This window comes from Brachyistius frenatus, unplaced genomic scaffold (genome assembly GCF_029030835.1).
Source record: "Brachyistius frenatus isolate BFR_SWC_R1_liver_20210118 unplaced genomic scaffold, ASM2903083v1 Contig_3, whole genome shotgun sequence".
NCBI classification, from domain to species: Eukaryota; Metazoa; Chordata; class Actinopteri; family Embiotocidae; genus Brachyistius; species Brachyistius frenatus.
Genome location: NW_027210602.1, coordinates 2525169 through 2548013, shown reverse-complemented (window position 1 = coordinate 2548013; position 22845 = coordinate 2525169). Strand labels below are relative to the sequence as shown.

Below are 22845 nucleotides of genomic sequence, written 5' to 3'. Positions count from 1 at the left end.
CAGAAAAAGAGAGGGAAAGCTCAAGAAGAATAAAGAAAACATGACATCATAGTTAATTAGAATCAGGTGATAAACAAAGGAGTGATATTTACGTTATACCATATGCCCTGCTCCATGTGTCTTTCCGTCTCGGGGGGTACCGCAACAGGTTTCAGACATGTAAGGTCAAGGAGGAGGCTTTTCCCAGCTGCTAGACCACACTGATGCACACGGGTCTTTACCCAGCCGCCGGTGGGCGCACACTTTTGTCGGCCATTTCTAAACCCTGTTTTGTCTTCGCAGTTCTCACCTAAAAGACGTGTTTATCCTCCAGGAAGCCATGTTTGCCATGTGTACTTGTAAGGGAGAGGTTTTTTTTTTTTTTGCAGCGTGAAACGCAAACCCCTGAATTAATCAGCCAGGTCGTCTGCTGGGCTCCTTTCAAAAGTCTAATCTCTTACAGATCGCTGATTCAAGCCCCGGTTTTAAAAGTACTGCACTGGCTCACTCAGTTTGTTACAAACCCTGATTACTTCGAGGGATGATTATGATGTTTTGAAGTTGCCAAAATATTTGTCTTACTTAGGCATGAAATGTCACAAAGTAGTAGTTTGACAAAATAATATGAACTCTGAAGCTTTGAACCACACACAGTACACATCACTGAATGAGTTTGATCCATCCAGAAAAGGTCCAACTGCCAAAGAAGACCATTAGATGTGTTTAAAAGCTTTAGAAAAGGCTTGTAAGCGCCCCATGAGTTATGATTGTTTTGTCATATATTTTTTTATATTTTATGTTTTCTGTGTCAAATGTCAATAATAACTATTCATGAGTATTCAAATCAACTCAAAAAGCAAATTCCTCTCTGATGAATACACGTGGTTGGACGCTCCAGAAGAGCTGTCGGTGGACAATGATTTAAGACGATTTAAACCTGTAGTGTCGGAACGTTTGTCTCCCGTTTATGGCAACAAGAATAGTCACCAAAACCCCGTCATCACGTATTTATGTCATAAGCTCCGCCACAGCCTTTTCCATCGCTTCTGTTGCGGCTGTAAAACGATGGTTCAATAACATGAAAGGAGTCGCAATCTCTGTAAAATGGCTCATTCCACTATCAGAATTGATCCATTCAATTCGATAACTTTTGGGAAGTCTAGAAAGATAGCATTTTTTGTATTCCCATTCAAGTTAGCATAGACCAGAAGTTGGCCTGCAGAAGTTTCTGCTGCTCTGCCGTTGAGCATTGAGCAAAAGGATATATTAAATCAGGTATCTGGGGCAGTCAATTACATAGTTTCCTTGAATGGTTTATATGTCTATATATTTCTGTCTTTGTTGTAAAAATGAAACCATTAAATGAATTGAGAATTTTTTTTAAAAAGCAATCAAAGTCAGTCAAACAAGTTAAAGACAAATATATTCTTTATATTTATTCAGGTTTAAATGATTAGTATTCAAAAAGAGGAGCATAAATGTAAAAACGACAATAACTTGTCCTTTTTGTGTTTTTGTTCTTTTTTTGTTAAATATTACACAAAATAAATAAATTTAAAGAAAAAAACATGATAGTGTTAGACTTGCTGTTGTGTTGGTGCTTTCCTGACTAAATCCTTTAGACTCCGCAATCTTTTTCTTTCCTGCCTTTCTCATCTCTTCTTTTCCTTCTCTATCGGTCAGCTTTCTGTTAATACTTCCTCTGCGTTCCTCTCTTTTCTCTTCATTTTATTTCTTCCCAGTCACGCACTTCACGTGTACACAAATCTAGAAATGTGAGTTGCTAAATCACATTTTGGCACAGAAGTCATTTCTTTCCATATTTTTACTGTGCCAGTGTACTTTATAACTTAAAACAGAAAATAATATATACATTGTATACCGATATATCTTATTTCTTTCTTTAAAAATAGAAATGTTTTTATCCAACAGAGATAAAATGTCTTTAGGTTTCCTTTCTTTTCCTCCTCAGTGCATCATACAGATCAGTTTCCGATCTGTCCAATGTAGCCATCACTGTAACTCCAGAAATGTGTCCACAATCTGCAGTCTGCAGAGCTCTGCCTTGGCTGAGATGTCCAGCCATCATCGTGGTTGTACCACAATGGGCAGGAAGTGAGTGGCTGTGTTTTTCCTCCGCGTCCTCTTTCCCTTCATTGGCTTTCCGTTGCCGTTCAGTCCCACGAACATGTGCTTCTTCTTGTTGCGCCACTTGGCTGAAGCGTAGGTATTGTACTTGTTCTCCTCGATGCGTTCAATCAGATGACAGTCCGGACCGAAGTCTCTCTGTGGAGGAGAGGCAGAATGTAAATGTGACATGCAAAAATGAACTGAACTATACTAAAGATTATAGATCATATTCATTGTCTGTGCTGCCTTTTCTACTCTGATCACGTCTGTCAAAGACAGTGACTTGAAACTTGCCAAAATACGGTGCTGGCTGTGTGACCGAGGCGTTAGCTGTTCAGCCTGAGCAGACATGCACGATGTGTCGCAGAACACAAGCACTGCTGAAACAACTAGTTTATTTATTGATTATCCCCATGGCAAAAATTGTATGACTATTTTTTATAGCCAATTGTTTTTTCATACAAAAAAAGACCAAACATTCTTTAATTTTAGCTCCTCACTGATTACCCTTTTTTTTTTTTTTTTTTTTCTTAACTAAACATGTTTGGGCTTTAGGAAACTGTGATGGTAATGTTGTCCTAATTTGACTGATCAAATACTGAAAATGTATTTTAATAACTGATAATAAAAATAAAGCAGATTCATAAAGATGGCAAATATGAGTTGGGTTCTGCACTTAATGGGTGGTGGTGCACCAGATATAGTGATTTCTCAGCCACATGTTGCATCTTTATGAACTCAACATAACAAGTTCCCAAGTCACAAGGCTTTTATCTAGAAACACAACTGTACACTATTAAAATCCAGCTACATCCCAATCTTAAACATCTTGTCATCTGTTCCTCCTCTCGGTCCTTCAATGTCACAGTGTCCTGATAATTGTTAGTGAACAGCTGTCACATCTCAGGCTTTGACTGTTGTTTGTCATTTTTGTTATTCTGTTCATGCTTACGAATGTTTAAGTTGTTCCTCAGGGCCTTGTCAGAACACAGAAACAACATTTTGAGAATTTAGTTATTGTGACAACATGCATCAACAAATGGTCAGCCATTGCTTAAGAACAACCCCCAGGGAAATCAAGGCCAATTGTAAAACCTGGAGATGACATTTGAATTGTTGTGAGTGTTTGTGTGTCGGTATTTAGGGGGTGCGGGGTTGGTGGATGGGACGGGGACAGTGGGGTTAGAAAACAATGTGACATCTTCAAGGTTCAGGCTCGTTGCCAGCGAAGAGCATCGTGACACTAAGTTCGTGGCTTCCATTGCTGTAGTGACCACCCACTGGTAAACGAAGAGAAAATGATCTGAGAGCAGCGTTTGTCAGTTTACTGGAAGCTACCCTTGTGCTTAAGGCTAACGTTACTTAAACAGCAAGTTAAATGGATGCAGTTGATATTCTCACACACACACACACACACACACACACACAAACACACACACACACACACGCGCGCACACACACACACACACACACACACACACACACACACACACACACACACACACACCTTCTCTCTCTCTCTCTGTATCTGGCCACAGCTGTTCAGATTGGTTCCAGAAGTAAAACTGAATGTTCCCAAAGCAAAATGAGAATATTTTACAAACGCTCTGCAGCTTTTGAACGTACACTGGAGCTCGGTACAACCAAGCTGTGCACGTGTGTGTGTGTGCTGGCTGCCTTTCAGTTAAAATCTAATTATGGTAATGACTCATTAAAAATAACGGTGTCAGCAGCATTTTACTAAGTGACACTGGATCAGATTTTAAAAGGTAGAAAATCTTTACATGTAATAGCAGAGTAGCTGCACGATGAGCTCATCATCCATCCTTCATTGTTGTTCAAATTGATGGTAAAGATGGTAAAAGCTAAAGGCAATCATAACTCTTTGTGTCACGTGTCTCAATCTGGCGATATAATGAAACAATGATTTCAATTATTGGATACTGGATAAAGAAGTCACTGTGTAAACCCATCAAGTGTAATGGAACGCCAGCTCTTCACCCCAGCTCTTCACCCTCGCACTGCTATGACTTGTGTTGCACCGTGCAGAAGACGTCATGGGAATTCAGTTTCAGGCCATGCAACAAAATGCCTCTCTTTTTTTTTTTTTTCTTTCCTTCTTTCTTTCTTTTTCTACCGTGTGTCATTTCATCTGCGGCTCCGGAGAGACACGCTGAAAATCGGGTCTTTCAAAGTAAGGAAAAGGGGGGGGAGGGAAGGAGGGAGAGAATGGGATGAAGAAAAGGAGGGAGAGAAAGAGAGAGAGAAAACGGATGAAACAAGGGCTGCTCTCCCCAGAGGGACTGAAGCAGAATAGAGAAACTGAAGGATTGTATTTCCTGTTTCTGAATGGAGGGGAGAGGAGAGGTAGGTAGCAGAGAGGAGAGCTCGCATTGACTAACTGCGGTTCCTGTTTCTGGAATAGTGAGTCTTGCAGCCTTGTTCATTGTTTTAGAAAGCATTCAAGAAACTTCAAAGCCACAGAGTCACCGCTTTAGAGCGAGAAATGTCTCTCTTCCAAGACTTTGATTCACTTATTTTGACTTTCTCATCAGTTTCATTTAACGGTTACAAGACTGCAAAAAGTATTCATGCAAAAGGTCGAGAAGCTTTTGGTTTAACGAGTCCATATTTTACATGAAAGGTGGCAAGTCATAGTGAAATAATACTAAAACTGCTACTCACCGCTCCGTACAGCCCTCCGTTCTTCCTGATTGCCAGGTAGTGGTTACTGCTGAGCCCCCTGATGGCCACCACTCCCACATCCACTGATTTGATCTCCAAAATACCTGGTTCAGCAAGACAGAGAGACAAACATGTCAAACCTTTGGGCAGATCAGTTCCTCCGTATTGTTGCATTCATTCACATTGTGGTGTCTTTCAGTCCTGCAGAGCTTTTTGTTTGGCTGATACTGTCGACTATTTATAGGCCAGAACACGGTTCCTGACTGCTTTGTTGAGCTCTTTGGTTTGTGTGTTTGTTCCGTCTATTACTCCGAAACCAAATGTTACGCAATTAACATTTACGTACAAGAGAACAATGGAAACGATTTACTTTTGAAAAGCGAGGAACAATAAGCGTGTGCCATTTTTGCTTTGTAAATGACTTCCGTGATTATGTTCAGTTAAATTACAATTTTGGCCATCGATTTTTCACGTTAGTGTTGTTGCAAAAAATATACTAAATGACTGTGAGACTGTGAATGAAACATCACAAAAGTAGGTGTTTGGCAGTAGTAGTATTAGTTTGAAATGTGAAAATAATGTTGGTTTGTATCCATCACTATGCTAGTGTTATAGATTTTCATTAGAAGAAACCCAAAATATCGTAAGAGAAACCTGAATTATCTCGGTTCCTTCTTCACAAGTGAACCGCAGTCTTGTCTCCCTCCTTTTTTTCTCGCTATGTGACAGTCACACCTCAGACCGGCCTCTTGCCCCCTGTTCATTTGCTCGTTAGCTTATGGGCTGCATGCCTTGGGACCAAGGTGTAAGCCAGGAAAAAACATTTCTGCGTTCTGTGTTTGTTACTCTGACCAGGCAAGCCGACAGTCACACGGACAAGGAGAGAGGCTTTCTGGCTGCCAGACTGGCAAGAGGTCAGGGCGTCCGTATCAGTTTTCAAACCTGAACCAATTACTGGTTTAAGCTGTGGTCGCCGGCCCTTTCTTCTCTCATCCTAAAGTCAGTTACACCAAGCCATAAAACTATCAGGGGTTTGAGAGGATTAGCTAAAGGGGCCAGCCCAGTTGCAGGAATTGTAAGAAGGGCAGAGTGAGAAACAGGGACAGTTTTTTCAGAGTATCCCAAAAGGTCTATTTCTTCAATTGGATTGATCAAAGAAATGGATAGAAGGTATACCTCAAATTGTTATGCGCATATTTCCACATTTCCCCCAAATTGGAAGACGCAGTAAGAATCCTGATAGAAACTGTGATTAGAAGAAGCTAAAAAAAGATCAAGCAAATGACTCTCACTTTGTCCTGCCATGTGAATCATACCTGTCTTGTTACCAGGTGCCCCTTTCCTACCCTCATCCCTCCTTTATCATTCTCAGACAGATTTGCAACACCCTGCAGCCCTGGTGTGATGTTTATGATGGACAGAAAGATGAGAGAATGGCGCTTTAGAGCTTGTCGTAGCGACAGATCGATCTAAGAGCATTGGCCTACAGTGCAGCCTTAATAGCCATCCTCCTGGTCCACTTGCTTTGCAATAGCATTGAGAGACTTTAACATTTGGAGACATTAAAGTGGGTTAAAACTAACGTGACCTAACCAACCTGCAATGACAAACAATTTCGCCTTCTTTATTTATTTTTATTTTTTTATAGTTTCTGGCTGTCTTTTTGTTAAATGTTCTTGGCTGAAACGTGTATCTCTCCCCATAGTTGCCTCATTTAATCAAGAAAGGATTGTTAAACTTCTAAACTTCAAGACGATTTTGCATAGCTCCTAGTGCATCATGCTGGCGTGCTTTGTTGAGTCCATTACTCAGTCAGACATGCACCGCAACACAACACTGATCTATCAGGTTCAAAATGTTCCATCTCGCTGCTCCACAGCTGACATTTCTGAGCTGTGATCCGTTAAAAAACAAAAACAAGCTAAAAGATCTGTCTGTGCTATACCAAAGGCCAGTCCACCTGTTCAAACTCTTTTCCCTCCTCCCATTTGATGTGGTTTGTAAAAAACCAAAAGCACAGGGCTTCTTTTATGGCCCTTTTACCAGTTACCAGAAGCAGCCCGTCTGCCCGTGAGTTAAAAAGCCGGGCTGCAACAAAAGGCTTGGATTGCAGTTTACGGCAAGGAGTTGGGAGGATAACACAGACCTGGGGTTGTGTCACAGACATGCAGTCATGCATGAACATGCAACCATGAGCTTCAACTTCTGGTCCCATGCCCACATTGCCCTTAAAACGTACAACTCTCTAATTCAACACGTCGTCTTATTGGTGTCGTGTCGCTGTTAATGTATATTTCCCTTTGCTCCTTTTATTCTGTTTTTCCCCTTCCTGTGCCCCCTGGATCTCAGCCCAACATCTTTATTATGAATTTATGATTGTAAGTGCAAAGGAAAAACGAGTTTTACGATCAACCTGAAAGTACAAATAGCAAAGGGTTTACTTAATTTAAAAGGCATGGACATTTGCCGCTATCAAAATTTTGGGAGGGAATTACCAAGGGCAAACACCTGTGTAACAGGCAAACACTACAACTTCCATAACAGCTAGCCAAAATGGTCTTTGCCAGTCAAACCCAAAGCGTTACACTGACAGAGCTACAAGTTCAAATAAACACAACCTGGCTTTCTAACAATGAAGAAACTGTTCATTGACCACTTCATGAAGACCGTTATGATGTTTGAGGGATTTTGTAGCCAAATCTCAGCTCCAGTGCGACTCGGTCAAATCCATGATGTGCATGGAAATCTAGATTTAAAAGTTCACAGCAGGAGCTTTAACGAATGTGATATTCATCGTTATGGTTATACTCCCGGCGGATTGTTGATATTGGTAGAGTTTGTTCTTCATATTAAATCCACATGCTATGAATGGTCGTTTATACTATAATATGTTTCTCTCTATCTCACTAACCTTTGCTTAATAGGCAAGAAAATTTCTCAATCGGCTTTCAATAAAAATAATTTTAACCAAATTATTAGAAGTTGGTTGATTAGAGATTTAAAGAAGTTGGTGCTAATTCTCCAGTCAAGTGCAATTAAATTACTGCAGAAGAAAAACCTGAAACATGGTATTATAATAGCACCAGTCAAACTTAAAATAAATGGATCGAAGTGTTGTCTGAAGGCAACTGATCGAGGTTCCTGAGGACGTTTCATTTCTCATTATGTACTTACAGTGCATTCCTGAGATCCCGCACCAGGCAGCTTAACACCCATTCACACCCTGGCTGCCTTCAAATGGGGTTTTGTTTACCGTGTTCATGAGAGGAATCCGTACGAACGCTTCTCTTGTCGTATTCACAACGTCGAACCTTGGAATTTCCTGAAAGCTCAGAGTTCACGAGTTGGAGTGTGTTTACCGGCGTTTTCAGAAAGTGGTTGAAGCCATGGATGTCAATTTTTTGTTGGACGGTAACTTAATATATTGTAGTTTTATTCATGTATAGTTTTCTTTTGTAATTTAATATGTCTGCAACTGTTGACGTCCCTACGGCCTCACGTTTTCCCTCTGTCCTTTTGTTTAACATTGCCTATATTGAAACCGCAAAAATATTTATTCAAAAATAAACCACTTGAAGGGTAAGCACCATGCACACGACTTCCAGTGTCGTAACCATGAGCTCGCATGAGTTCCAGTGAAAGGCAGCACACGTGACTCGTGTGACCCCAACGACCCACTTGATGGCCGGGCATGTCAACGACCCAAGACACATTCACACCATAACAGATGTGACCATGACGACTCGCATAGTGGCCGGATGGGTCAACGACTCACATGTGACCTCAAACAACTCTGAAGGTGTTAAGAACACCACCAGAGGATACAAGTTTGAGACTCCCCACCGGTCAGTTACAAGTGAAGAAGCCTCTCGGAGGTGAAATGTCTTCAAGAACCTCAAGCAAGTCCACTACCTTTAGATAAGACTTTGATATATCATGACCTGGATGACCTGATGGGAAAACAAAATTAATGTTTGTTTCAAGTATCTATTTTAGGAACACTATTTTGCTCACTGGTTCACATAGATCTGATGTTGTTGTCTTCTTCAGTGGAGCAGACGCTTCAGAGGACAATTAAATCAAATGCTTTGTGCACACCATAGTTAAATTGCCTTGTCTTTTTCCATTGCATTTCAGCTTTTTTTCTCTTTTTTTTTTGGCAGTCTAACTTTGTTATTTTATGTGCAAAGTAAAAATGCACATCAATCCGGGTGGATGTAAATATTCTTTCTGTCCCTTTCTTGCTTTACGTTCTGTCTTTTTATCGTTCTGTCCTTCTCACCTTAGTGCTCCTTCTGACCCGTTTTAATCTTATCTCTGTTTTTCTGGTTGAGGGTTAACCTCTCAACGTCTTTCAATCTGACAGACCTGACTTTACCTACTAGTCCTCACTGAGATCCCTGAGGCTGTAGTTTCACTTCACATGCTGGTGTACAGTAGCAGCGAGCTTGTGGGACCAGAGGGTCTAGTTTTTTGACGACGTATGACTGTCTGGCGTAAGTTACTGCTATTTGCTTGTTTCCCCATTAAGTGCATTTTGATTTCTCTTTGAGAAATCTGTGATGGAAAAGAGACTGTCTCCACACCTACATTCATTATTGAACTTAAAGCACTATTTGACTGATGTAGGCAGCTTTACGATCATAGGCGGTGCTTAAAGGTGATCCACACATGAAACGGTTGTATATTGCCCCGACACAGTCATTGACAAAATAAAGACTACTCTAGGGTTATTTATTGAAATAATTTGCTGTTGCACTTCATCCAAAGTGTAATTGAGATGCAGATTATGGTTTCAGTACACAATCATTAGTGCAACTTGGCAGATCAGCTCAATCACACATGAATATAAAAATAAAAACATGCTTCCAGTCGCGCACACACATGTGCAGACCTCCCGTCGACCTCCGGCCAGCCCCTTTGGAAACATGGTCAGTGAGACTCCAGCTGAACCTAAAGGTTAAGGGAGGTTGTGAAAATGTTTCCACCGTTTATCCAGCCTCTTTTTTGAAGATTATACTGTGGTTGTTCACTTTGTGATCTCGACACGGTGACCCGCTGTGAGTGGGTCGACTGCGTGCCTGCAGCTTGGAGAGGTCCCGCTCTTTATTGTGAAATATTGTCACTTGTGGACTAGTTTGTGTCATGAACTCCCCTCAGTGAGAGGAATGGAAATGGTTTTGGTTCTTTTATTCTGCATCCAATGCTCAGATATTTGGATGAACCCCTGGCTCGCCTGTCTTTCTCTGCAGTGACAAATTCTCTCGGTCTTTTTAGACGTGAGACATAAATGTGAGATCCAAAATTTTCATAAAGCACAAACAACCCTATTATATGCTTCTTTTTTTTTTAAAGGTTTAATAGAAGATTTTCACGAGTTGAGGTCCAAACACTAAGATCATTTTTCTCTTTGAAACAAGCAACACAGTGACTGACGACGTCTCGTATTCACTGAGACATGAGAGTTTACATCCATCTAACCACCGAAGACTCAAATGAAAATAAATTCCAGGAAAAAAAAGGACACAAAAGAATAGAAGAATTCAAAAAGAAAAAAATGGACCACCAGTATGCTTAAATCAGATATGAATTGATTTATTGGCCATTTAAGTAAAAAAACATTTAGCAAAATGTACTTTTAGCTGATGCAGCGTTTGAGGCCACCCATAGTTTTGACAGGTTAAAACAATTTCCTTTGCATTATTTAGTTGAATGATTCCGGCTCTTTAAGAAATCTGAGAGAGAACAAACATCTCTCGGTGGTGCGGATTGCTTAGTGAAGATATTGTGTTGGAGTACGAACTGCTGGATATTGTGTGTTTTTGAGGAACATTGAGGTATTGGTTTAGACTGATGTGGTTGACAACAGTATTATCCTGTGCTAAGTGGCCACATCAAAGCCCGCCTGGTTGACGGGTTTCACTGTAGCCGAGAAAACGGAGGCCTGTTTCTAATTTTCAATACAGCCAAGCAGAATTTTTGGTAAACATGTTACAATTCTGGGTCTTAAATCATATTAAGCAGATAATGGTGTTTTTGCTCTTTGTGCGTTACATTGAATGAGTCTCTTCTAAAGTATTTTTTACATTAGCAGGATTGTTCTGTTTGACCTGCACTTGGTACCACTTAGCTTATTCTTGCCCCATAATGGTTTTAGTTCCTTTACTGACAGGAACACTCGCATCAATGTTTTGAAATGGGCGAATATGCCCACTGTTCAATCTATGTGTCATTTCAAAACTGGCCTAAAGGAAACCAAACCCAGATTATTCCAAAATCAAAGAAAAAAACTGATCACCTGAGTGAAAGCCTTATGGTTTAAAATACCACATTTCCAGCCAACAGATAGCGTGAAGTTTCGCTTGTGCGATGCGTCAGTCCAGCTCGCGTAATTTGGAGATCACTTTACCGAGTGCTGCAAGACCACAGCAAGTTATGTCATACGTTTAACAGTAGCTGGGAAGAAACCAACAGAAATTTGCCGTGATGTTAACAGTGATTTGATGGAGAGGAGGGAACAAAAACCAAAAAACACAACCACCTGAGAAATTGTGATTCTTTTAACACAGTTGACTTTGTAACATAATAAAGTGCTAAAGCTGCCAGTTTCTGTCAAAACATTTCAGCGGCCTGACACGGCAGGAGTTATGTTTTCAGGCAAAGAGCTATGATGGTTGTCTGCATTTCACACATTTTTCATTCACAGTTCAGCTGCCAGTTCGATGTTGCCCAACTGTTATGGTTTGAGTCGTTGCCGACAGACTCTCAGCTTCAGAAATCTTTTACACCACAAATATTATACACGGACATGCACAAATATTATCCAGTTTGTCACATTCTCTCTTTGCATTGCTTCCTCATATCTTTTTCTCTCATTTCACATGCATTAATGTTTATACACATTCAGTACACACACACACACACACACACACACACACACACACACACACACACACACACACACACACACACACACACACACACACACACACACAGAGTAATTAGACGGCATTCCTGACTGCTCTGTTCAAACAGCCAGACTGTCCAGATGCCTCTCTGGACTCAACTCTGAGCTCTCTGCTCTACCTTTGATGACTCCATTAAGAGCTCACTTTCATGCAGTGTGTGTGTGTGTGTGTGTGTGTGTGTGTGTGTGTGTGTGTGTGTGTGTGTGTGTGTGTGTGTGTGTGTGTGTGTGTGTGTGTGTGTGTGTGTGTGTGTGTGTGTCTGTCAGTCAGGGGTGAGTATGGAGGAGAGCAGGAACATGAGGTGTGTGTGTGTTTGGGGGGGGCATGTGGTGTCTATATGGCAGCAGCCCTGGATGTTATCTGTCACAGATGCTATTCTTCACCTCCTACTGCTTTACTGGCCATGAATCCAGCCTGTTCACAGGCACCAGGCCAACACCAAAATGACACTTTCAGTGTTAGGCTTCGGGTGCATGTTTCAGTCACGTCAAAATATTCTATATTTCAGTTGGTGACTCTGTCTTTTTTCTTTCAGTGAGACTGGGGAAAAAAAGTGAAAAATTCATATCAAAATTTCCCCATCTCCAAATGTCTAAAACCCACAGATATTAAATTACTAAAATCACATGACAAAGAATAGCTGTAAGTCATCAGTTTTGAGAAATTTAAACCAAAGTTTGACAATTCCTTTGGAAAAATGTCTCAAATAGGTTCGTACATTTAAATAAATAAAACCTATCAAACTACAGATTTTACATCATAATTTGCAGCTCTAAAAGTTGGATAGGTTAAGAGTTAACATGTCTCAGAAAAATAGTTTTTCTGCTGCAAGAGGTCACTGTTGAGCCCAGTTGAGGGGATAGAGCTTTAAATGGACTGCTTATGATAACATTAAAACAACATAAAACCCAGAGGAGCCTCTAATTATGTTGCAGATCAAGCAATAAAAGTCCTAATGTTTTAACTTAACTTTTTTTTTTCATAATTGGACTTCATATTTTAAGTTGATTTTTGCATTGTTTTCATAAAACATTTTTTCCATCTGTAATCATCTCTGGAGCAAACTGGCATACAATGTTACGGCATTGAGCCACAAAGATGAGTGTGTTGCTGATGTGGAAAATACTGCAACTTGTAGTTCTGAACATTGCTGTGATTTGAGTTTGTTTTTTGACAACAACAAACTGTTGGGCTGCTGAGATGAACCAAGAACTGCACTGCATGTTTGAAATGATATGGTAAATGTCCCTCCATAGTGATAATATAGACTGTGAGTATGTAAAACTTCAGGAATTCAACTCTGTGCCCGCAGATGTATCCACAACTTCAATGCAACTTTCAGATGTGTGGTAAAGTCTATAAAAAAAAAAAAAAACTTTGCACTGTTGTTTAGTTAGTTTTAATTTAATTATTCTATTTTATTTTATTCTATTTTATTGTATATACTGTGCATTTTTATATTTAATATTTTTTATGTTATTTTATTTACTTCCTGTATCTGATTAATAAACTATCTATCTATCGATCTATCGATCTATCGATCTATCTATCTATCTAAAGTATACTTCATACCAGTGCATGGGAGTTTGCACAAAATCTTCATTTTTGTGTTAGTTGCTGAGAACTAGTTGCAAACCAAAGTATCCATCCTGATATTTTTTGTCTCTTCCGTGCTCTCCAGAATATGATTTTCCTCTCCAAGAATCTTCCACATAACATACACAATGAAAAAGGCTGTCCATCAAAACAAAGATGTCCAACTTTGCGGATAGTAATGGACTCTTGATGTTTGGAGCCGTTTCCTCTTCAGAGAGCTCTAGTGCTCCAAAGCAGCGGCAGATCTTAGACACATCATTTGCTGCTGAAAGACTTTTGTTTAAGGTGGTGCCTGACTGGTTAGGTTTGTGGCAGGGCTGCCTTGGTCTGCCTACAGAAATCTGTCTCTTATTTCGGTCCTGTCTTAACTGACACATTAATCGAAAAGGAAGTGAATTTATGGGAAAGTATGAAGCGGCGATGACAGAGAATATGTAAACAGTGACTGAAAAATGAGACAGATCCTGTCATTGTCCTCAGTGACTCTTGGCGAAAAACACTGCTTTCAAAGTATAAAAACAACACTTTGACTGTGAAGAAATATCTTTGCAAATATGTTTTATTAACTGTGAAGTAAACTCCCACACATGTGCTGCAAAAATGACCCTGTACGGGTAGTAACAGGGTTAAAGGGCGATAAATACGTCTCGATCTTAGACTTTAAAACTCACAGCTGTGTGAGATGGAAAGAGACCCCTGAACAGTCCAGACAAAGAGGGTTATGTTTTTTTTTAATGCAGCTACTTTCTCAGATTTCTTAGTCAAAATGCTCTTCTCCGTTTAAAATGACAGTTTTTCCTGAAAAGTTTAATCTTTTTTCATTGAAATTATTGCATCAAGTCTGCATATTTAATCAGTGGAGGTCAATGGCAACAATCTGACCATTTGAACTTACTTTAAAAAGTTTAGGAAATTGATTGCCTTAAAAAAAAAAAGTGAGCAAATATAACTATTAGTCCTAAGCTAGGTTTACTTTATACCCTTATTTTGTATTTGTTAAGTTTACATAAACATTTGTTTTATTTATTCAATTTTGTGAAGTTGTTCCAACTTAGAAATGCCAGGTGAAATACATTGTTTCTTTCTAAGTGTATGGGAGCTTATCTTTTTTAGAAATTATGTGTCAAATGTGAGGACGTTCTTTTAATAACTGTTAATCAATAACATGTAGACCATCAATGACCTAAACTAAATAAAGACCGATGAACACTGCACATCCTGTGATAATATATAGGCCAGAGAATGTATTGCATAACAACTCATAATGGAGCCTTTGAAAGTTTTCAAAGTTATCACTGTTTGGACTTGATTTCATTATTCATTTAGTAATTTAGTAAAGGTCAAAGCTGTCCATCAGTTACCGTAAAAAAAACCATTTCTCGTCAGATAATCAATATTAAGTAATGTTTCTGCTCTGCAGATCATTTAAGTCATGATTCACAACTGATATGATTTGATCCAGACTCCTGCTGCTTTTGGGATATTAACAAAACATCACAGGGAAGATGTGCCACATGAAACTGAAAATAGTTCATCAGAGCTCTTCAAAGTTGCTCAGCCTTACAGGAAGATTGTTTCTTTTAAGGTGTTATACGGTGAATAAATAATCGATTCTGACTAATTTCACTCGTTACCTTGAATGGTTCTCCATTACTTTTGTTTACAACCAATCAGGAGGAATCTTAATAAAGCCCTGTTTGTTACTCCCATAAGTAACATTAAAGTTAGTGTCATTGCAGGGAAGATCGGAGGGAGCACATATAGGAGTGTGTAGGTAGTATATGTTTATTGTATGTTTTCAGTGCTTGGCTCTGATAGCTTTACGAGCACTCGATTCAGCACTTCCTGAACAAGCTCCTGTGGTGACGTTTGCACACCCCTTTTATTTACGGCTTCTGGAGAGAAGAGTCCGTGAAGATGTCAAAGTAACTTTAAAAGAAAAGCAACGCTGACACTAACCTCTGGTGCATCCAGTACCTCCTCATAACTCTCTTTTATGGGCCACACTGTTACCTTTTCCCACGAGAACCCTACACTCGCTCATCAAGCAGAGACGCAGGGAGACCACGGTGGCAAAATAAAATCCAAAAACAGAGAAGGAAAAGGCTGGAATTCATTTCAAGAAGATGTTTTAAGAAATTCAGGGAGGGCCAGCACTTGGTAGGATTTTGGTTTGCGTTAACCTTGCTGAGTCATTGGAGGTTTACAGATGCAGCGGACAAAGATGAAGAAATTGTTGTGGTTTTGAAGACCTACAAATTTCAAGAAGACAAATTTGTTCTGCAGTCTACATTTATTAAGAGACTTGTTGTGACATTTCTTGGTGCATTTTGCTTTCTTGCACAGCAGAGTGTAACTTATTTGCAACAACTGTCAATGCCACCAAGTTTTTATTATCTACATGGTCAAAACTAACGATTTTTAACATAGACACTTGTTTCTTAATTGTTCAACAATCTGGTGTTAAGTTTCCTTAATTGTAGTCTAGATATTTGTCTTATATTGTCTGGTTTTGAGAAACTGATGCCCGTGAAAACATTGCAGCGCTGAGAGATTTTTCTATCCAAAAACCTTTCAACTTTATTTAAAAGTAAATAAAGCTATTAGAGACCATTATGTTATTAATTTCCGTTTAGTCTTGCAAACTTGTGATTGTGAAATTTGAATCTATCAGCTGCAGCAAACCAACAGCCAAAAGTGATGCTCAACATGTATGTGGAGCACTGACCTTTCCATTAACAAAGCTTCCTGACTTGGGTCAATAGGTAGAGGTCAAACTAGTGGGGGCAGACCTGTGTAATTAGCCTGGACATGGAAAAACCTGCACTAAATCAGAATAATGTCCAGTGTATTAGAAGCTCCATGAATTATGGTTTGTTAGATTCATCCATGTCAGTGGGTGCTGATTAATGGGTGATTAACGTCAACAATAAATGCGTGTGGCAGCTTTTACGATCCCGATGGCCACAGTGAGAATCAAAGCTCCAACTGTAGTCAAGTCGGCACCATTGAACAGTAATCGAGCCGTGCACGAGCGCAAGCCTGCGGTCCAACTGCAAACACATGTCCATTTGTTTCATTGCTTATATTCATTTGTTTGTAAACAAGATGTGACAGTCTGTGGGATGGCGTGGAGGGAAGAAAACAAGGACGGTTCTGTTGCTTATGGTCAGTGGCAGGATCAATGCTAATCACATGGCAGCCCCGCAACATTTCCATACTGCGACCGGAGCGTCTCATTTCGAAGGTCTTATGAGGTGACTTTGGATAGATAGGTATTGAGCGCATGAATGCAAAATAGACAAACATCAACATGCACCAGTGAGCAGCCATTCACGCCGCGTGCCCTGAACCCTGAGTGATGTGCCGGCCTCGGACTTTGACAAGATGATTAGAAAGGCCCGGCTGTGGAGGACAGCCTCGTCCCCGGAGCCACGGCTCGAACTTCTTCATCACCTCTGACACGTCTAATGACGCTCATTTGCAATCTGACCTCCGGAACATTGGTAGACTGCTAGGCCGTGATAACTACGGCAATTTCACCTTCACGACTTTTCAATGCAATGCTCCCCTGAAGAAGTGGCCTGTTTTTGATAAATGAAGTCTTCCGGTCAAGTTCTACACCTGAGTTTGCTCTGACACATTGGAGAAACTTTAGCGCACTGTTATAATAGGCCTATTATATGGTATCGTTTGTTACATGTTGACCTGTCACAATTAATACACGCCTGCCTGATTGCGATTAATCGAGCTTTGTGGTCATTTTGCTAATCGTTAAAATCGTTTCCATTCATCTGTATAAAACAGCTGGATGAGACTAACAGAAACTTCATATTTCCATCACTGTTTCCACATCAGTTTGTGGTGTGACTGGTGCTCTTAATGACTGTGTCTCATTGCGCCCTCTAACTCTTCTGCTCTGGTTTAATGGCGCGAGTGGAGAATTAGCGCCACCAACTGTTTATCTCAACGCACTCAATCTCCCATTTTTGACCAACTCTTATTTTGTTGAGCATCTATCGACACAAACAGCAATGATTTAGTTGCAAAGCCAAACACCACAGCACTGTTGTGGGAACATTTTGGTTTTAAACCAGATGAAACGGAAGAGGCCAATAACGAGGAGGAGGCGGTTTCTTGAATTTGCTGCAACAAGCTGTCTGCTAAAGGAAGAATAAAGAGAGTGGATTTGTTTAATCACAATTATTTGTAGGAAAATGAATCATCAACTTAACATCACGACAGCCCTGTAGTAACATATAGGCAAAATTTTGCAAGTTGGCTTTGCATTATCTCAAGAGCCATGTGTTTTTAATGAGCAGAGGCCAGAAACCTCCATCAAAGAGCTAATTTGTTGAAAAGTCTGTGTGTTGCTTTGAAGCAGTTGTTTTAGTTCTATTGGCTCTAAAACTATCAAAGTATAAATGAACAATGTTGTAGTCTGAGGTATAAAAATAAACAAAAAACGTGTCTGAAACTTAGATGTACACCAAAAAGCGTGAGAGCTGGAATCGTCATGAGAAAAACCCACATCCATGTTCACAGTTTGGAGGGTTAGAATCTAATTTTCCTCTGTTTGGTTTAGTCTGAAGGGTACAATTTGTTCTTTGCTTATTTCAGAGCACATGCAAAATGGCAGGCGGTGGCGCTTTACACTAAGCACTGCTCTACATGAAAGCTTGTGCACAGATGCAAATGCTGTTTACATGCACAAACACCTGGACAGCGTGATGATGTGCAGGCACATTATTCAGTCATCATTTCATCACAGCCAGATCCCTCCAGTTTAACGCCATGCTTCCTTCCATCATCTCTCAATGTGAAACACGTTCAGCACGTGCTATCGGGTAGATGCGGCTTGATGAAAGGCTCACTAAATATGCTGCCAAGCCCTGAAAACGTTTGCCTCTGTGTCCAAGTCTTCATATTATGATTTCTTTTTCCCACTGGAAACTTCTTACCAACTTCCCACCAAGTGGCAAGAGCTGTTGAAATTGATGGATTGTGCCTCTAATGCCATGACCTGATGACACGTTGCGCCCTAATGGTCGAGCTCTTTCTGTGCACGTGTGTGTGTGTGTGTGTGTGTGTGTGTGTGTGTGTGTGTGTGTGTGTGTGTGTGTGGGTGCGCGCGCGCGCGCACATGTAGGATGTGTGTGTCAGGGAGGACTGCAGGCAAGGGGAGGGAGGAAGAGACGCTAATTGAAATTCCTTCAGCCATGTCTGGCAGAGCCTTGGTGTCTGAGTGGCACACACACGGACAGACACACGTGCACACACACACACACACACACACACGCTCACACACACACGCACACAAACTCACACTGGCCCTGGCCCTAATAAAAGTGGGCTTTGCCATATGGAGGCCATGTGCAAGACTGGCCTCTCTGTGCTCTAGTGTGTGTGTGTGTGTGTGTGTGTGTGTGTGTGTGTGTGTGTGTGTGTGTGTGTGTGTGTGTGTGTGTGTGTGTGTGCGCGCTCTCAGCAGGAGAGACTTGTACAGCACCACAGCCCCACATACAGATGCATGCAAACCTACGACGTGTATGAAGGTGTGCTCGTGATAAAGACTATTTATACAGATTATTGCCAGACACATACACTTGACATACTGTGACAGATTCAAAAACACACGGCAGACATAATGCAGCGACAGCCTTGTTTTGTAACGTTAAAGAAATTAGCTGGTGTTTTGGACTTCACCCATCTAATTGAGCGAGCTGGCAGGGGAACTCTGGGCAGGTAAATGTGTGGGAGTAATGGTCTGTTCTCCCTCAACAACTACTGTCAACATGCCCTTAGGTAATGCTGCTATTCTGCGCTGCTCACAGACCAGAGGACTGTGGCAGTCTTGGAGGACTTCCAGATGTTTTTAACTAGAAGATAAAGTTGTGGACTACAGAATGATAACAGCTGATGTTCTGTTCTCGATCAGTCATAACTCCTTTTGATGATCCTTACAAGCCATTGAAACTATCTATATTTGCTAGCGTACAGACTGGATGCCTTGCTGAGATCTGCAGGATACTATAGTTTCCACTATACCTGTGCCTTTTGCGGTGATTCATGCGTTCGTGATCTTTCCTCTCTTAGAACCTCCAGTGGTACTTTTAAAGCACCTTGAGGTACCTCAGCTGGAGTTTGTCAGTGGCCGGCTGCAGAAGAACTGAGTCTACCCAGTGTGAAAGAGTGGAACTGTGCGAATGTGATGCTGAGTGGTGCTGACAAACGAGCATGTGTGCTCAGTGACCCCTCTCAGGATAAATAAAGGTTAAAATCATATTTCACTGCCCACAAAATGCCCGACCAGAAAAAGGAGCAGGGATCGCATGGTTATTACTTTACATGCGAGTCAGTATAACCTCATAGTTAGCATATGCCCACCACTATTAAAGCTTCAGCACAATAGCAGTAAGGAATAAGTGTACTTGTCATTCTCCCCAGGGGTTTGGTAATAGCTGTGTTTTAGATATTTCCTCAAAGAGGAAGAACTTTCTCTGGGCGATTTCTAATTGGTTCCAGGGGATCATCTCTCTCTTTTTTTTTTTTTTATCTGCCTGCCTTACTCGTTGTTGTTTTTTTTTTCCTCTCCTCTCTTGCTTTTCTACTGTCATGCACTCCTCTCCCAAAGTCTTTGTAGTCAGGCAAATGGGCCTGCCGCTACACATGGTGAAAAGGCAGAGAGCGTGCAGCTCAGTTATTTGTTCTTTCGCCCAGTCACCTGTCTTAATATGCTCCGTTGCCGAGGCAGGAAACGCAGACACATCAGTGTCCACAGATAAACACACCAGCCAGACCAGTGCGTCTTAATCCACAGGGTTCTCATTGACAGATAGTGAGGCCTTTGTGCTTGGCTGCTCTTCTATCACCTTCAAGTGCAGCCAAAAGTCTGCCTATTGATTTCTTAAATTATGCTGAAAGTACAAAAATTTCCAGATTGATTTATAATTCTCACAAATCTATGAGGTTAAATGCTGTTGATAAGGGAAAGGATTAATGGAGACATGTAAAGATAAAGGGGAGCAGACTTACTGTATGGATCGTCCTCACTTTTGGTGCCATTAACGTTTCCATCCTTGTCAATGCGAAGGAAGAACTTCTGGTAGGAGAACAGTTTCCTCCTGCGCACATCTCCTTGCAGATGTTTGTAGCTGCTCCGCACGTGACGGCCAACGATCGTTGCCGTTGACGATGACACATTGGTCGCCCGTGGCAGCCTCGCGGAGGATGCGTGAAGCGGTGTGGGTGATGAGGAAGGTAGCGGGTGTGAGATGGAGAGGCGAGGAGAAGCCCCTCCAGGTGCATTGCGGTTCTTTTCAGAGTCTGACGATGAGGCGGACAGCGGCGAGGAGGAGGAAGGTCCGAGCAGAAGAAGCAGGAGCAGGAAGGTGACGGAGAGAAGGAGTGAAGGAGGTCTGCGGCAGGGGCAGGAGCAGGAGGAGAACCAGGCGACCGGTGCACCTTGTGTCACTGTCCATCTACACATGGTAGTGGAGCTGGGAGAGCTGTGGAGGTGCTCAGGGGCTGGGGCATGCTGAGCTGGGTGCAAGGAGAGGGGACGAGAGCGGGAGAAACTCTCCCTGACCGACCGACCGAACCTCCTCCGACTGGGAACCCACAACCTCACCGGGACTGTAGGTGTTCAGACCTGTGGAAGACAACACGGCTGCGGCAGGTCGAAGGAGGAGTTTTTGGTCGCAGATGTCGAGTTATCAGTGATGTTAATGGTCATGTAGTTGGTGGTGGTGGTGGTGGTGGTGGTGGTAAAGCCTGCAGTGCTGTGGCTGACTCGGCTGTAGTCCCCGGTGCTGTTTATTCCTCAGAAGTGCCACAGGAATGCGTCAACATCCATAACTCAGATCATCTCCCAAGGAGAACAACTGGGGGCTCGTCTCAAGGACCCCTTGCCTCCCTCTCCTCCCAAGACTGCTGCACAAACATACACTCAAAGCCCCTTTTTAAAGTTAGACTGTGCACCTCACTTCCGAAGACAAAAACACGTTATCAGTTCATTCATATATGCTACTAAAATCTACCCCACACACACAAACACACATGTCCAGGACCATTTATCTCCTTCAGTCCAGGGAGGAGGACAACAGGAAGGCAGAAGAGGTTAAATAAAAGATGTCAAAGTGCTTAGTACAAAATGAATTAATAAAGAGGAAAAGTCAAAAAAAAAAAAAGATTGATGCTGCTTCTTATAAAAATGTCCAAAGAAATCCAGCAAGGCAGACCACAAAAATAAAGTCAGAATCCAGACTTTCTTCTTTTCTTTTCTTCTTTTCGCTCTTTGTTTCTCTTGTTGTGTCTGAGCTAGTTTGAAGTTACTTAAGTGTGTAACTGAGCCCTCCAGCTCTGGTCTTTCTCCCCATCTCTTGTTGTGTGAGCTGAGCTCCCTGTCTGTCCTCTGTCCTTGCCTCTCAGAGTCTGAATGCTGGAGCAGTGAGTTGCCTCTCTTCTTTCCTCCGGTGTGTGGCTCCCTCTCTTTTGGCCCCCTCCCTCTTTCCTTTGCCTCTCCCTCTCTCGCCTATCTCTATCAGCAGCGCTCTCCCTGCCTCTTATCTGGAGTTTCTCCGAGGTGACTGAATCGTGTCTTTCCTTTCACCTTATTTATCTGCCGCAGTTTCCCAGATGTCATCTCTTAGTGTAATTGGATGTCTATTAAAACCACTTGGCTTTGAAGAGCTGTGTACATTTATATGAGCTTGCATGTGTGTCTGCACATGTAAATTTGTGTGTGTGTGCTGGAGAGGGGGGGTGGTCTGTCCCACCCCATTTTCCCTCCCTCTCCCCCTATTTTCTCTGTCTCCTCCCCTTCCCAGACCAAACCCCACCAGTTGAGCAGAGCAGGTCAGAAAGAAGGAAAGAAAATACTTCATCTCTCTCCTGTTGGGTCCATCTCCCTGATGTTTTAGGTCCTCTTGATCAGGGATGGGTATTTGAAATGTTTCAATACCAGTGCTAATAAGATGAAGTTGATTTTCTGTACTTTTCTTTATAAAAAAAAACATTTTTTTATCGAGAAAAACAAGTCCAACTTTTGAGATATTAAATGTTGGCCAAACTCCAGCAGCAACAAAACAGTGTTGCCTAAATGGAGCATATTCTGTCAATCCAACTGTATCAGTACCTGCTGTAAATCATTTACTGATTTGTCTGAATTACAGCTCGATAATGACATTCATTTCTTTTTTTAAGAAAGGGATCTTACCATTTGCAATTTACAAATCAGCCAATTGCTGCATTTCTTCCCCTATTTAGACAATGTAAAAACCTTGCAACTCTCGCCCCTCCATGACACATGATTGCTCAAGACCAATAAAGTGTTTCTCTTTCTTATTTGCAAATGCACAAAACATTTTGGATCCGAGTCGAGTTCCCCTCAGCTGTTTTGACAGATAGCATGTAGTGATTTATTTACCTTGATCATTTAGGGCTTCATCTTCAGATAAACATCTCTGTGTTTTGGATGGAAGTTGAC

General features: G+C 41.4%; 2 protein-coding genes across 2 annotated transcripts in view; one reads left to right on the top strand and one right to left on the bottom strand.

The window, feature by feature from the left end:
• Nucleotides 1–22845, top strand: part of lhx6a (LIM homeobox 6a) — a 243623-nt gene that overhangs the window by 217722 nt on the left and 3056 nt on the right. The window lies entirely within an intron of this gene.
• On the bottom strand, nt 1428–20998 carry fgf10a (fibroblast growth factor 10a). The gene is made up of 3 exons (XM_069703354.1): nt 20394–20998; nt 4795–4898; nt 1428–2265 (listed from the first exon to the last, which is right to left on the bottom strand). Exons 1-3 carry the CDS (start codon nt 20845–20847, stop codon nt 2065–2067), a joined length of 759 nt encoding a protein of 252 aa, XP_069559455.1. The 5' UTR covers nt 20848–20998; the 3' UTR covers nt 1428–2064.